Source organism: Sarcophilus harrisii, chromosome 1 (genome assembly GCF_902635505.1).
Source record: "Sarcophilus harrisii chromosome 1, mSarHar1.11, whole genome shotgun sequence".
NCBI lineage: Eukaryota > Metazoa > Chordata > Mammalia > Dasyuromorphia > Dasyuridae > Sarcophilus > Sarcophilus harrisii.
The window spans coordinates 689064970-689081684 of record NC_045426.1 but is presented as its reverse complement, the minus strand read 5'-3'; the positions used below and the strand labels follow the sequence as shown (position 1 = coordinate 689081684).

General features: G+C 32.4%; 1 protein-coding gene across 12 annotated transcripts in view; it reads left to right on the top strand.

Moving 5' to 3' along the window:
* The window catches only part of ATXN2 (ataxin 2), a 96391-nt gene that overhangs the window by 23171 nt on the left and 56505 nt on the right, over positions 1–16715 (top strand). For all 12 annotated transcript variants that reach the window (XM_031948587.1, XM_031948593.1, XM_031948592.1 and 9 more), the window contains exons 2-5: positions 905–941; positions 1774–1833; positions 2360–2431; positions 7786–7936. In XM_031948587.1, coding sequence (XP_031804447.1) covers positions 1801–1833; positions 2360–2431; positions 7786–7936 — 256 coding nt within the window. In that variant the 5' untranslated portion in view covers positions 905–941; positions 1774–1800. The remainder of the gene's footprint in view (positions 1–904; positions 942–1773; positions 1834–2359; positions 2432–7785; positions 7937–16715) is intronic.

The window sequence follows — 16715 nt, the reverse complement described above, 5'->3', positions numbered from 1 at the left end:
GCACTTTTAGACATCACAGCAATGATCAAAATTGTTACTAGTTTAAAAAGGAAAAAAGTGGAACAAACTAGATAAGAAAGAATTAGAAAAAATTGACCTGAATATAACTAATTCATAAATCTGAATGAATTATTGACAAGAATTTCTTGGAAAACTTGGCAGAAATTAACACATCACATGCCACAATAAGCTAAAGATGGATACTGAACCTTAATATTAAAGGTAATACTATCTTTAAAAATGATGAAAGAATTAGAGTAAATAGACTCAAAAAGATAAAATAGATAATTTAGATCTGTGAAGCTGAAAAATTTTTATGTAGACAAAAATAATGCAAATATTTTAAGAAGAAAGTCTTCAATTTTTAAAAACACCTTTGCCTTAAAGTCTTTATGAAGGAATAAACCTATCCCCATTTTGGAGGTTGGGAAACAGATTTAAGAAATTTATTGTTACCTGGCATTAGCAAATCAAAGGTCAATTATTTTCAAAATAATTATCAGTCAGCTACTTACACTAGTAGTGAGGTTACAGTATCCTGAATGAAAACATCCCCTGTTCTGAAGAAGCTTATTACTTTCTAAGGAGGGAGATAGTATATATAAATCTATATGAAATGGATAGAGTGACTGTCCTAAAGTTAGGAAGACCTGAGTTCAGATCCTTTCTCAGAATTTACCAGCTGTGTGAGGAAAAAGGGTGCTTACTAGGTTCCCTGTAGAAGGTAAAGTTTGAATTTTTTATTGAAAGAAAAGGGGAAGACTTCAAAAAAGCCAGGGGGAGGTACGAGTTTTTTGAATTTGTATGTGTGTTTGTGCTTAAGGAAACTGGATTATTAAGTATTTTTAACTTCTAAATTCTTTGTTAGCCTGTTGCATTTTTAACACATATTAAATCTTTTCAGGGGCCGAAGCAGTGGCAAAGGACTTCCTCAGTCTACAGTAAGTAAATATGAATATTTTAATTTGTTTTTGAGAAATTAAAATTTAAATTGGCTTTTAATTTATAAACTGTTAGCTAAAAGAAAAATAATCAGTCATACTAATCATATTTTGTAATTTTGATAGTAGATCAAGTGATCATATTTTTTTATTTAGGATGTCATTTCTCAAACATAGTCTAAAAAGACAGTATTTAGATCCATAAAATAGAGAGCAACTTTAAAATCCTTTGATCAAACTAGACAAATTTAGATTAATAATCCAAATAGAAAGGAAAATTAATAGAAATGGGGGAAAAAACTTTTGTCAACTGAAAATGTGCTGTTTTGAACTCATTCTGACTTATAAATGCCAAGGTATCTTTTTTCTTCAGTCAACTCATCTCTCACCTGTTTATCTTCATGGAAAATTGCTTTCTGGTCATAGATTTTGTCAACTTTAGGGTAGAGTTTGTGACTGAGAAATAGTAACATGATTGACTTGGGTAGGAATTGATGGAGACTTAGATTTCTTTTTGGTTCTTTTTGGATGCTTTGAGAGAAGTAAAGGTAAAGAGGGTAAAGTCAAAGTTCAAATAATTAATAAAATTAATATTAAAAATAATTAATAAAACAATTAATCCTGTGCATTTTTCACGTAATTTATATCTAGCACTAAAATTCATTTGTACAAATTGTGAATATATGAGCTGTAATTCTTTTATAAAGCAAGAATCTTGATTTTAATTTTTAATTAAATTTAATTAATTAATTAAGTAAAATTTTCTGACCTGTATTACAGTCAATAAAAGTAAACAAATACATCTTTCTGATCATTATTTTAACATTTCCAGATTTCTTTTGATGGCATCTATGCGAATATGAGGATGGTTCATATACTTACATCAGTTGTTGTAAGTTTTCACAATATTTTTAAAAATTGTTTTTGGTGGTATAATTAAAATACAATGAATTTTGAAAATAGAGTGTGTGAAAAGATACTTGAAACCATGGGTCTACTTTAAGGGAAAGTAATGGTGATGTTTTACAAGGCAATTTGAAATGAAAGCAAATTGGATTAGAATTTCTATGTATAGCACACAATAGATAATGTATTCTGTTCCTGATGTCTTCTTTTACTAAGGCTGGCATTTGGTATTCTTCACAGTGGTTCACACTCTCCTATCCTCGTTATTGCCAGATTAAAGTAAATTTAAATTGGAAGTATTTGTACAAACTTAAGTTGAGAATCATGCTGCCAACTTATATTTGAGAGAAATATATTCTGTCTGAATCATTCAAATAAGATCTACAGATGCTCTTCTCTCCATGTTTCATCAGTCTAGATTTTAGTTATTTCTTTTGAAACATACAAACTGGATAAAATCACAATTCATAATTATGGAGATGCTTAATTTGATTCTTCTTTAATGTTTTTAGGGATCCAAATGTGAAGTTCAAGTGAAAAATGGAGGTGTATATGAAGGAGTTTTTAAAACATATAGTCCTAAGGTAATGAAAAAAAGTTTCTATTTTGTTAGCTTTTTTTTTTTTTTTTTCTTTTGCAGGCATTGTAATTTCTTACTGTGCATTCATGGTATTGCTGCTTAATTGAAATATAGTTAAAGATTTCTGAATTTAGTGTTTTATATTTTTGACTTTTCATCTTTCTGGAGCAGCTGGGTGGCATTGTAGATAGAATTGTGTACTTGCAAGTCAAAAGAGTTCCTATCGCAGACTTAATAGCTGTGTGACCCTGGGCATGGCACTTTTGATCTCTTTGCCTCAGATTTTTATTTGTAAAGAAGAGCTAATAAGTAATAGGTCTGTCTTACAGTGTTGTCTTGAAAATCAAATGAGGTAATATATATAAAGTGCTTTGTGAAACTTAAAGTGTTCTACAAAACCTAGTGGATACCTAAGGCTAGAACAGCCTGGGAAAACAATAAAATATTAGCAGAGTCTAAACAATTCTTTGACTATTACCTGTGTGATCAGGTTGGATTTGTACCAGGAATATGGGCATTGTTCAGCATTTGGAAAAGTATAAATATAATTGACTCTAATCACTCCCTCCTCTCCACCTCTCACCCCTCAAAAAGTCATCACATCAATAGTATATCATTAGATGTATTTTTTTTTTAACCAAACTTGGTCATTATCTGAATAAATAAGTCTTTCCTTAAAATAATAAATAGTATCTTTCTGAGACTGAGAGCTAGCATTATTTTCCCTGAAGAAACATTAGAATATTCCAATAAGATCAGAGGCAATACATGAATGGGTATCCCTTGTCATTACTGTTGTTTTTTAATATCATTCTAGAAAATGCTAGGTATAATAATAATAACAATAACATTAATGATAATAATATATATTTGCATAGTACTTAGTTTTTACCAGGCATAGTAAGTGCTTTACAAATTTTTCATTTTATCTTCACAACAATCCTGGGCAATAGCCGCTGTTAGTATCCCCATTTTATTGACGAGGAAACTGAAACAAACAGATGAAATGATTTGCTCAGAATCACGGAGCTAGGAAGTGTCTCTGAGCCCAGAACTTTGTCCGTTATAACAGTTGCCATAGCCAATAAGCAATAAGCAAGGAAACGAAATTGAGGATCTTTGCATAGGCAAAGAGAAAACTAAGTTATTGCTGTTTGCAGATATATAATGGTTTAACAATAGTTAATTAAAGGTCAAACTAAAAGTTTAATGGAAACAATAATAGTTGGTATAAATTCTCACACAGTGAAGAGAGATTAAAAAGGCAAGTCAATCAGTGTACTTCAAGAATGTATAGTAGAGCTCTCGGAAATCTGTTTACCAAGAAACCCCCAGTGCTTAAATGGGGACAATTACAGAAGTAAAGTAAGGCTTAAACAACTAGAATGGTGTCAACTGATCATGATTGAGCTATGTCATTAACATAAAAATGGTGATAAACACTCAAATCCACTTACAGATTTGGTGCCAGACTACCTTGGAGTTAAGTTATAAATCTACACAAAATAACAACATTTGAGAATCAAGACTTTTAAAAGAAATGTTTTTTTTTTTTTTTTTTTTTGTTTGTTTGTTAGATTTTGTTTTTAAGAAATGAAAGGGTCCCAATAGTTCTGGATCTGAAATTGAATGATAAAGTAATAAAAGTTTGGTGGTGGTAAAGTTGGTCAAATGAAGTAAATAGGACTTAGAAGCAATCCAGATCAGTAGTGATGTGTTGAAGGGTAAAAAAACTATTTGATGAAGATTGCTGAGAAAACGCAAAAGTCATCCAGTAGAAACTAGGTTTAAATCATCATTTACTGTGAATACACAATAAACTCCCAAGTATATTCATGTCCTTAATATAGAAGATCCTATCATTTGAAAATTGTACAAAAAAGGAAGAGACAGATTTTTCACATTTATTCTCCTAAACAAGAATAAAGATATTATATATTCATCACATATAAAATGTACAATTTTGATTCCATTAATTTGAAAAGCACTTACACAGCAAAATTTAAATAATTAGATCAAGGAAGGTAACAACTTAGAGAAAATTAAGTTATTTAAAAAATTAATAGAAGTACATTAAGAATTATTTCCACTAGATTAATGGTCATGAACAACTCATTCTCAAATAAATGCAAGCTTCAGTGGTCAACTAGGTGGTGCAGTAGATAGAGTACTGGACTTGAAGTTGGGAAGATTCCTCTTTTTGAGTTTGGATCTGGCCTCAAATACTCCCTACCTATGTGACCATAGGCAACTCATTCAACCTTATTTGCCTCAGTTTCCTTATCTGTCAAATGAACTGGAGAAGGAGATGGCAGACTACTCCAGGATCACTACTAAGAAAACCTAAATTGGATCATGAAGAGTTGGGCATTACTGAAAATGACTGGACATTCATTTGGTGAAATGATGCTTAATGTTGAAATAGGCAAGAAGTTTTTGTTCATAAGCGCACTTTACCACACAGTTGAAAAAGGGAAGCAAACCCAAGACTGAGTCTAATCTAGGGTTCTCTTACACAGATATCAGCAAAGTCAAAATCAGTTTGTCAATATGATAAGCTACTATGTGATAGGTATTATGCTGAGTGCAGGGGATATAAAAAAAGGTAAAATGAGTCTGTGCCCTTGTGGAATTCACAACTTAAGATTGGGACACTTAGGAAAATCAAGAAACTTGTAAGTAAAGTCTTTTTTTTAGAGGAAGAGAGAGAGAACAGACTTGATTGCATCTCTTAAAAAGGTACCAATAAGCAATCCCTTCTAGATTCACTTTCCCTATCAAGATTGCAATATATTGCAGGTCTGCATAAGAAATTTAAATGGGAATTGTTTGTGAGTTTTGTGAAAGCCACAGACAACACTCAAAAAGTTAGCCAATGACACAGAAAAAATTTAGAAAAAAAAGTATAATATTATATAATATCAAACCAGATTTTGCAGTGAACTTCTTCTCTGGTACAAAGAGAAGGCCAAAAACTTTTGTCCAGATTTACCAGATCATAGGGACATTGAGTCTCTAACGACCCTGAGATGTGGAAAAGAATCACCTGCAGTTGTGTGCTCAGTCATAGATTTTCCTGTCATCTTTTTTTCTTTAATTTTTTTTTTTTAAAACATGTACCATTAACTATCCTGTTTAAATTGGTTTTGACAACTGGAAAATTTTGGTCATGAATAGTTTCCTATATATATGTATATATAAGTAATATTAATAAATGATTTTATATAGCTTAGTTATGCTTAAATGAACTTAATTACACTTACTGCATTTTGGTGCCAAGTGTAGCCACAAGTTATTACACATTTTTATTTTAAAAGATTAAGTTAGGCTTGTCATTCAATTTAGTTGGTCGATTCTAATCTTTATTAGCTATTGTACTGTTCTCTACCTCAATAACCCGAGATTTTTTTGAGATATTTTATCACATTATTTATTAAATAATGGGAAAACCTATTTGATAGTTTTGTATGTCTGTAGTGTTTTGAAAAAAAAAAATTGCCCCATGTGAAGAAAAATTGCTGCTGATAGGTTTTCCCAAAGACAAAAACTGAAGCAGGCCCAATGAAATCAAACAAAAGTAGGTGTTTTCAGTTTAAGTTCCCTGATTTTATGCATGTTGAATGGTCTACAATTCTTTGATTAAAATATTGTATTTCGCTTTGGTTTAGTGTAGTAATTTTGAGTAAAGCATAGGATCACATTATATATTGTGAGTAATCTTTGAATGTTAAATACTCAAGAATTCTGAGTGGTTAAGGAACACACACTGTTTCAGTTTAGATGATTTTCTATTGTGTTGTTAAATATTTAATTTAAGCTAAATTGTGCCTCAGAATTTGCTATAAGCATATTTGATTTTAAATTTGCAAAAAATGTGAAGATATACCTTTAGCACAAATCTGAACTAAAGGTATAGTATAGGCCATCATTCTTGCTCATATATAGCCAGTATCTTGATGCGAGTTAGGAGTGTTATATGCCAAAAAAAATAACATCAATAAAATCTTTTTTTTAGCTTTTTATTTTTAAAAACATATGCATAGATAATTTTCAACATTCACCTTGCAAAACCTTATGTTTTAAATTTTTTTTCCTCCCTTTCCCTCACTCCTCCTAAATGAATAAAATCTTAATAAAATTTTCAAGTTAGGTATGAAAAATAAAGCAGTATGTAACCACCTGGTTAAGATAGTTTCTTATATATGTATTTAAAACTCAAATTCTATACATGGTAGGATTTCACCATTTTTGGTACTGTACTCTGTCCTAGTCTTTTGTGTTTTGAAGTACTTATAAAGGTTGGGAACTGGAAATTTACAATTTAAAAACAAGAATAGCCTTTAATTAGAATGTATAATACAATGTCAGATGTTGACTGAGTATGTATGTATTGTTCACTAGCCACTTCAGTGTCTGGAATTCTGTAAATTATCCTTGCATCTTGCTTTAAGATGCAATCAAGACATCTGCTCCTTTATGAAGCCTTTCTTCCCTGCTCCTCCTCTTCTAATGTTTTCCCTCCCAAACTGAATATTGTTTACTTAGTCTGTATACATTAATTAATATTTATTTACTTAATTTTTATAATTTTATGTGTATTTCTCTACATTAGAATGTAAACAATAGGGATTATTTTAATTTTTTGTATATATATGATCTCTAAGACCTAGAGCAGTTTAGTACCTGGTAGATACTTAACATGCTCATTAGTTTGATTCTTCATCCATAGTTTTGGCACTTTTCTAATAAAAGTGTAAATATCTCTCTTGATGACCTTTCTGGGGAGACCCCAGAGAGTTAGCATGTTGGAAATTGTTGCCAATAGATCTAAATTCAAGTATTTATTGACTTTTAATGTAACTTTGGAATTTGAGGCAAGTCTAACCAGGGCTTCAGTTTCTTCCATTGCAAAACAGAGAAAAGAGTTCCATGCTCTAGGTTGTTGAGGAACCAACATGAGATTTTGTGCAAGTGTTTTGAAAACCATGAATTGCTATAGATGTGAGATAAGCTTTTCATTTGCTGTATGATTTTCTTCTAGTCTTATTGAGCTGGTAACAGGAAACCTCTTTTAAATGTTTAAGACTATTTGATGGATATTTCTTTTTGGAGGAGACTTTTTTCTTTTAAATGGTAGTAGCATGGGCCACACTTTAGTTATTGAACCAGTAGATCAGAGTACTTTCCTGGGGAGCATATGATTTTTTTTTTAATTGTGAAATTGACCAGTCTTTTCTCCCTTCCTGACCCTTATCCTAATCACAAAGGGCTTTGTGTTGTAAAATACTTACTATTATGATTTTATCTGTGATTTGATTTTTAATAGACATTTTTAATACTTCCCTCTTGAAATTTTAGTGTGATTTAGTGCTCGATGCTGCTCATAAGAAAACCACAGATTCCAGCCCTGGGCCAAAGCGTGAAGATATCGTGGAGAGGATTTTGTTCAAGTGTTCAGACTTTGTAGTAGTACAGTTCAAAGACATGGATTCCAATTATGCCAGAAGAGGTAGGTTTTTAAGTTGATGAAAATAGCACATTACTGAGAAGGTTTGTTAATTGCATTGTTATTTATGAAGTATTGTCACTAATTTGTTTTTCACCAATTTGGTTTAGAAAAATGGCTTTTATAAAATATTATGGAAACAAAGTGTGAATTTTAATCAATCTTGAAATACATTAATTAGGACACATATCGTTACTGATTTCAATTAAATAGTACTTTTTTTTTCTTGGTGTTTTTAATTCTACTTTTGAAAGTTTCTTAAGATGTGATATTCTTTTCTTCTCTTCATGGTTTAGAGTTTACCCCATGGGTCATTTAATTTAAAAATATACAAGGTTTAGAGAAATCAATTGATGTAGAAAGGGAAAGGCACCTGGTGTCCTAATCTTAGTAGAAGATAAGCAGGTTGGGTAAGCAGATAATCAGGCACCAAGTAGTCAGGAGGAAACATACTATGAATAAGAAAGGGTATATAGATTTATGGAAATTGAGTCCAACACCATTGCCTGTGGGAATTTGTGGTTTCTTTTAGTAATTAGAGAATATATTCTGTCAGGTTTATTAGCCTTAGTAATGCAAAGAAAAGATTTCAAGGGTAGTTGTCAAGTATGGGTTCTTTTTTTTTCTTTTTTTCTTTTTGGTTCTTTAAATATAAATAAACTAAATTATTACTAAAACTAATATGGGATTATTTACATGTGTCTTTACTTTTCCTCTATGGATTTCTTTTTTTTTTTTTTAAACTTTCATAAAAATTTAATTTTAATTTTTTTTCTTTAAAAACTCTACAGAATGTTGCCCCAACAACTCAGAATATTTAAGCACTTAGAGAATTATTGAAACAAAAATTGGAAATTAATAGTGAAGAAATGTACTGGTCACAAATTTACACAAATATATCTATAGTAACAAATAGGTTTGTTTATGGTGCCATCCTTTTTTGCCCAAAAAAATCAGGAAAAAAATTTTCTTCCCTCTTAACCTGTCCTTATTTTTGCATTTTCAAGTTAGCCAAAATTAGAAAGACAAAGATGACATCATACCTTTCGAAATCTTTGAATTTTCTTTTAGCAGAAATATTCTTTATTTTTTCTAAATTATATCTATTATATGTATAAAATTATGCAGAACATTTACATATTAGCTATGTTGCGTATGCCCTCCCCCTTCCTCCCAAAAAGCAAGAGAAATAATTGGAAAAAATGTCCTTCGATTTGCATTCAAGAATTAATGAATTCTGGGTAGCATTTTTTTGCCATGAGTCAGAATTGTTGTGAATTATTGTATTGATCAGAATAGCTAAGTCTTCACATTTGTTCATTGTCATTGTTATAGTATTATTATTACTGTGTATGACGATCTCTTGGCTCATTCAGTTGGATTTTGTGGTATCCAGTGACGACTGGTGGTAAAGGGATAATGGCATGGGAAATGACAGGTATACATAATGCAAAGTGTTGTGTTAACACACATACAAGCATCAAACTATTTAAAAAGTGAAATTTACTATATCTTGATCAAATGCTGCTTTATAGACAGTTTATAATCTTTATAACTGAGAGAAGGAACCCTCAGAACTGTTGTGCCCATCAAATAATGACAAACAGCAGAGGTACCATACTAAAAGACAGTAATCATTTGAGAATATAAGGTTGTGTGTATGTGTTTTTCCTCAAGATTTTATGAAATGAGGGGGATGAATCTTTGTTAGGAAAATTACCTTATAAGAGAATATGGTGTGACTTAACTGGAGCAGATCTTTTTAGTCTTTGTAGTTGAAGCTGGAAAGAGAATAATATGTTGAAACAAAATGGTACCAAGCTAGCATTTTAATAATTGATTTCTTATAGATTGAATGGAATGACTTTATTTGGTTACCACCTAAGGCATTATCAGGTGAAGATGTAGCAAGTAACTTTCAGAGATGAAATTGGGTGGGAAGAAAACTGGGCTGAATGCCATGTACAGTTTTCAAAGTGTTCAGAGAGTTATGTTTTCTGGTTCTTTCTTTTCTTTTCTTTTTTTTGGCTGGGCAATTGGTGTTAAGTGACTTTCCCAGGGTCATATAGCCAGGAAATGTGTCTGTGAGATCAGATTTGAACTCTGGTTTTTTAAAGCCTGGTGCTTTATCCACTGTGCCACCTAGCTGCCCCTTTTTCTGGTTATTTCAAAGAGAAAATACTGATGAAATGGAAAATGTCATGGACCAAAAAAATAAGGTGATTTTAAATTCTTTTTAAAAATTCTCTTTGTTTAAGGACACTTTATTTTCTTTACTTCATTGGACAGCTTACTGCTGGATCTGTAGTCAGGAAGACCTACATTCGGGGCAAGCTCTGAGTATTTCTGGCTATATGAGTCTCAGTCTCAGTTTTTGCATCTGAAAAATGGGTACTGATAGCATACTTATTTTCCTATCTTATATGATTATTTGGAGAGTCAAATGGAGTAGTTTCTTTTTTTTTTTTTTTTTTTTTTTTGCATTCAAGGAGAACTTTTATTTTCAAGTGTATCCACAAAAACAAGTCAATATTACAATATTTTATAAAAATATTAAGTTTCAGGCTACCATTATTCAGTTTTAAAAAGTGTTTGTGCTAGAAGCTTTTTTTTTTTCTGTCAACTTTCATTTTTGGTTAGGGTAAATTCCACATTAAGATTTTCAAGATGAAAAGTTGTTGGAAAAAAAAATCTTTAATGTATAAAGTTGATTTTCTCAAGTTTAAAAATACATAACCATTTAAAATGAATACATATTAAGTTAGTGTTTAATTTCTGTACTATACAAATGTTATTACAAGGAACTGTTCCATTCAGTTAAAACCTAATGAATACCAGCCTAAATGGAGTAGTTTCTGCAAAGTAACAAATTATAGCAAAAAGGTGAAAATATTATGCTTTGATACATATTAGATCTCCATAGTTCTGTCTGCATGCATATGGCACTTTCCATCCCAAGTCTCTTGTAATTGCCTTGAATCACCTCATTTTTGAAAAGAGTCCCATCACAATTGATCATTACATAATCTTGTTACTGTGTATTATATTCTCCTGGTTCTGCTCACTTCACCTCAATATCAGTTCATATGTAAGTCCAAGCTTTTCTGAAATCGGTCTGCCCATCATTTCTAGTAGAAAATAATATTCCATAACATTCCTATACCATACCTTAGTATTCCAAGTTAATAGTTATTCAACCATTCCTCAACTCTTGAGCAACCATTCAATTTCCAGTTCCTTGCCACTACAAAAAAGGCTGGTACAAACATTTTTGTACATGTAGGTCCTTTTTCCTCTTTTTTTCTTTGGGATACTAGAGACATTGCTGGGTCAAAGGATATGCACAGTTTGATTTTGGGCATAGTTCCAAATTGCTCCATAATGGTTGGATCAGTTTATAACACCACCACCAACCAATGTATTAGTGTTCCAGACATCCTCTCTTACATATACCATTATCTTTTCCTGTCATCTTGGCCAATCTGAGAGCTGTGAAGTGGTACCTCAGAGTTGTCTTAATTTGCATTTCTCTACTCAATAGTGATTTGGAATATTTTTTCATATGACTAAAAATGGCTTTAATTTATGTGAAAGTTGGAATTTTGTTTTAGATATTTTTATATTCAACTCACAATTGTGCTTTCTGCCTATATATACTCCTAACTACTGTAATAATGAGAAAGTTCTTATGAGTTGCAAGTTATCTTCACATGTAGGAATATAAACAGATTAACCTTATTGAGTTGCTTATGATTTCCCTTTCCTGATTACCGTTTCATGGTTCTCTTGAGACTTATATGTGAAAGTAATATTTTCTATTCAGCTCTTGTCTTTTCATCAAATGCTTGCAAGTCCTGTCTAGAATGGATCATTTTTTCCCCCTGTGAAGCATTATACTCAGTATTGCTTTGTAGGTGATTTCTTGGTTGTAATCCTAATGTTCCTTTGCTCTCTGGAATCTCATATGCCAGGCCCTCTGAAAGTGCTAAATCTTGTGTTATCCTGATTGTGAAGTCATAATATTTGAATTGTTTCATTCTAGATGCTTGCAATATTTTCTCCTTGAACTGGGAATTCTGTTATTTGGCTACAATATTTCTGAGAGTTTTTATTTTGGGATCTCTTTCAGGAGATGATTAGTGAATTCTTTGATTTTCTATTTTACACTCTGGTTCTAGAATATCAGGGCAGTTTTCTTTGATAATTTCTTTCTCATTGCCAATTCTCATTGGCTTTTTGTATTTCCTTTTGCATCACTCATTTGTCTTATCAAATTTTCCTCTACTTGATTTTCAAAATCCCTTTTGACTTCTTCCACAGCCTTAGAACAATTCTTATTTTTTTTCAGACTTTGGACTTTGTTAACTTCTTTTGAGTGTGTGTTTTGAATTTTGTCACCCTTGTAACTTTCTATGGTCAGAAATCTTTTTCTGTTTGCTCATTTTCTTAGCTTATCTCTTGACTTGTAACTCGGTTGGGCTCTATTTACAGAGTGGAGGTGGCATTGTCCCAAGCTTCAGGGGTTTGGTGCAGCAGTTTTCAGAAATACTTGTAGTAATCTGTAAATGTTGAGTTCTTCCAAAGTGGTGTAATCTAAGAAAAAATATGTTTACTATTCTGTGCTTTGGTATGTGAGTGACCACAAGCTCTCTTTCTGTTGTGGAACTGTGAGGAAGGTCCCCACTCCACTGCAGCCTGAAGCTCTGATGTGCTAATGCTCTTTTGCTCTAGGCCTGTGACCCAGATCTGAGCATGGCTAAAAAAATGCTCTTATTATTTTCATTTTACAGAAGAGGGAGCAGGCTGCACTATAAAAAGTTCTGGATTTGCAAGTAGGGTTTGAGTCTTGGATCTTACTAGCAGAAGCTAATCTTCAGGTACAGAACATCTGTGATGGGAAATTAGGAGTAAACAAGATTATTCAGTTCATTTTGTAGCTGTTTTCAGTAAAGTTTCCAAATAACCAATCTCTTAAAATAATCAGTAATCCCAGACATATAATATATGTACTTTTTGGATTATAAAATGGTTGTCATCTATTAGAATTTTTCAGGTTTAAAATTGTGTTCAATATTTTTTTCTTATTCAATTTTATTTTCAGTTCTAAAATCCACCCTGCAAAGCAAACACTAGCCATTACACATACAGAGTCAGACAAAACATTCCTACTTTGGTAAAGCTAAATTTTTTCAAAAGCCTCAATTCATTCTGGGATTTAGCCCTTACTGGTAAGTTCTTTTTAAAAATTTTCTTTTATAAATTTGATAAACATCAAAAATCATAAACATTTCTTTATACAAAGAGTTGTGTGTATGTATACATACAGTATACATATGAATCTATATACGTATAGGTTAGTGATTTTTTTTTTTTAAATAAGAATGTTAAATTTAGTGAGTGTATTTGTTCCAAAATTGACCTATTTTGTCTGTATCTCCTTTTGAACTTGCTTTCTTTTGATTATTTTTTAATGTTTCGTCGATTCTCTTTTCTTCCTTTACTTTTCCTTTAGTCATCCCTTCTCCTTTGTTAGTGGTGTTGTCACTTTAAGGTATAGTTATATTTTTTTCTCCTGACTTCCATTTGATCTCTTCTCTCTAAAATTAAGCTTTCACACCTATATAGGTAAGGAAAAAAGTAACTCAAACGTTGCTCATGTCTGAAAATTTATGTCTTCATGTAACTTTGGGAGCCTAAGACAATGTTTTGTTATTGCTCCTCTTGACTTCGGGAACTTTAGTAAACAGTTTCTAGGCAGAATTACAAACCTGTTTCATTAAAACATCAACAGCATCTTCACAAAATATTTTTGGTAGGTACATTGGGAAAAATTGTTAAATATATATAATCCTGTTAAATCATTCTTGATTGTTTTGTAATTTTGAGATATTCCATTCCTTATCTATTTGATAAAAGTCCGAGGTAAATATGGGTGAAAGTAGAGTGATTTGATAGGTTTTCAGATGCTAATGAAATCTGTGGCTGATAGTATGTTGGAATACTCACTTATTCTACTTCATGAATTAGAAGTATGAAATTAACTTAAGGTATAAGTCAATAAAATTTGTCCTGGTTTTGATTTATGTATTAGAAGAAAAGCATAAGACACTGCTTCTTTTCTCTTTCTCTATTTTATTTTAATTAGCTGATATCTGTGTAGTGTGGTAGTCTTCTCCTCTGAGAAAAACAAAACTTCCTACAAACCTATGTAAAATTCTGTTTGCCATTCTAAACCACATTGTAATTTAACTTCCACTGTTTCTTCAGTTTTCTCACACCTTATTCCTCAAGACATTTGTAGGTTCAGTAACACTAGCTTCTTGCCTGTTCCATATACAAAAACACTCATTTCTCCATTTTGGGCCTTTTTTCCTTATTCTGGGAACACTTCTCTGCCCTGACCATTGACCAGCCTGGCTTCCTTTAAGTCCCAATTAAAATCCCATATTTATAGAAATGCTTTCCTAATCCCTGCAGGTCTTTTAAGTATAGTGCCATCCTTCTATCAATTATTTTTTACTTATTGTATATATGTCTTTGTCATACTTTTTTTGTGAAAACACAATTAAGGTTGTAAAGTGTTTTGTTACTGGCTATAAATATACTTAATAGTTGCATATATTACTTTAAAAAAAAAGTTTCACAGAATTCTTCTAAATTAAAGCTAAAATCTGCACTGGTACTTTTGGGACATGCTCTCTATACTTTTCTGCCACTAGCATATGCCTCGATATCCCAAAAAATATACCAGAACAACCGATTGGTGTTGACAATCAGTTCATTAAAAACATGCCAGATAAAAGAGTAGTAACTTAAGTGAAAGATGAGTTTAAATCAGAAAATAGCTGTTACTTCAGGGAGAGGCAGTATAAGGTTTGTTTCTTCAGAAACTTGACATTTGTAATGGAAGGAGGGAATAAACATTTAGTAAGCACCTACTATTAAGCCAACTACTGTGAAATGCTTTACTCTAGTATTTTCTCTTTTGATCTTCTCAACAACCCTGAAAAGTAGGTACTGTTTTTACTTTGGTCATTTTTCCCCCTATCTCAATTTTCCATTTGAGGGAATTGTAGCAAACATACAAGTTCTCCACTCGCCAGCACCACACCATCCATATGTGGAACCATCAGCTACAGCAAATGGTAAAATTGTGGATGCTGTGCAGAAGTTGGCTTTCCAGGAATGTCCCTATTGGTAATGAGATTGACACACGCTTTGCCAGAGCTAGCTCAGGATTTGGGAGGCTCAGAAGGAAAGTGTGGGAGAGGGAAGGGATTGGACTGAAGCCAAAACGAAGATCTACCTGCATAGCCTCATTGTTGTGTGTCTCTGGAACCTGGACAATACACCAGCACCAGGCCAGGAAACAATGGTTTCCTTTGAATTGTCTTAGGAAGAGTCTGAAGATCACCTGGCCATATAAGATATTAGACACCGAGGTCCTTTTCTGAACTAAACTGCCAGGCATTCAACTCTTCTGAAGAGAGCATAGCTCCATGGGGCTGGCCATGTTGTTTGAATGCCAAATATATGTTTGCCAAAAATACTCTTTTATGGGGAACTCACACAGGGCAAGTGCTCACAAGGTAGTCAGAAAGCGATACAAGGACATCCTCAAGGTCTCTGAAGAACTTTAGAATCAATTGTATGACCCGGGAGACACTGGCATAAGACCTTATCAGAGAAGGGGAGGGGGCTGTGCACTACAGAAAGGAGAATCACTTGTGTCCAGGCTGTGGCAGAGCACTCAAATTGGTCTGATCAGCTACAGTTGGAAACAATGTGCCTCGACTCTCTTAACACTGTGATGCTATTGGTCCTCTTTGAGGAGGAAGGACAACCATCCGCCAACCAGTAAACACATGTTAAGTGACTTGCTTAGGACCACACTGAGGCTGCGCACAGTGTATCTGTCTACTGTACCACCTACCTGTGATTATATCTGGAGCGTGTGTCTTGAACATATCTGATGACTTAAGATTACAGAGTATCTGATGGAGTATGCAAATGAGAGTGGGCACATGCCTCTTAGCATTGGGAGTCATTTGTGTAGGGATGTTGAATGGGGATTAGTGATTTGGAAAAAATTTTACAACTGCAAGAACAGATTGTGCTTAGAATGGGTCAGAATTGGACGCACAGTGACTGCATGAACATGAAAATTCTTGTGTCTGATGATAGTTTCATATTGTTTCACAAAGTTAGAAAGATTCAAACGTGCTTGTTATTACAAAAGAATATATTGACTGTTTCAACCCTGAAGGAAACCCCTGAAGGCTTGTCAAGCACTAAATGAAAGTCATTGCTATATCTTATTTGACTCGCTGAGTTTTTATAGTCCGTTAAAAAGTCAGAACATTTTCAACTGAATTTTTGTGTGTTACCTCAAACTTTCTTCTCTTCCCTTCTCAATTTCATGTCATCATCAGGTGTTGGAAGAGAACTTTGTATTAGAGTTATTTTATCTATTTTCATTTTTTTTTTTTTTTTTGGTTAAAAATTTTAAGATTTCCTCTTAGATACCTTTGACAAAAGACTGAATTTAATGTTTTATTCCTTTTCTCTAATTTAATTTAATTCCTTTTCTTTGCCTTTGGTTGAATGAACTCTATCCTAAAAGTAGAAGGTACCAATCCATTTAGGTTTTTCCAAAAAGGTCGTTCTTAATGTTTGCATTGTCTGTGGTGACTCACTCAAAACTAAAGAATGAATGATAATATTTTTAAAGAAAGATTATGTAACCTAAGTCACAACTTACATTGTAAGTGTAGTCCAAAAC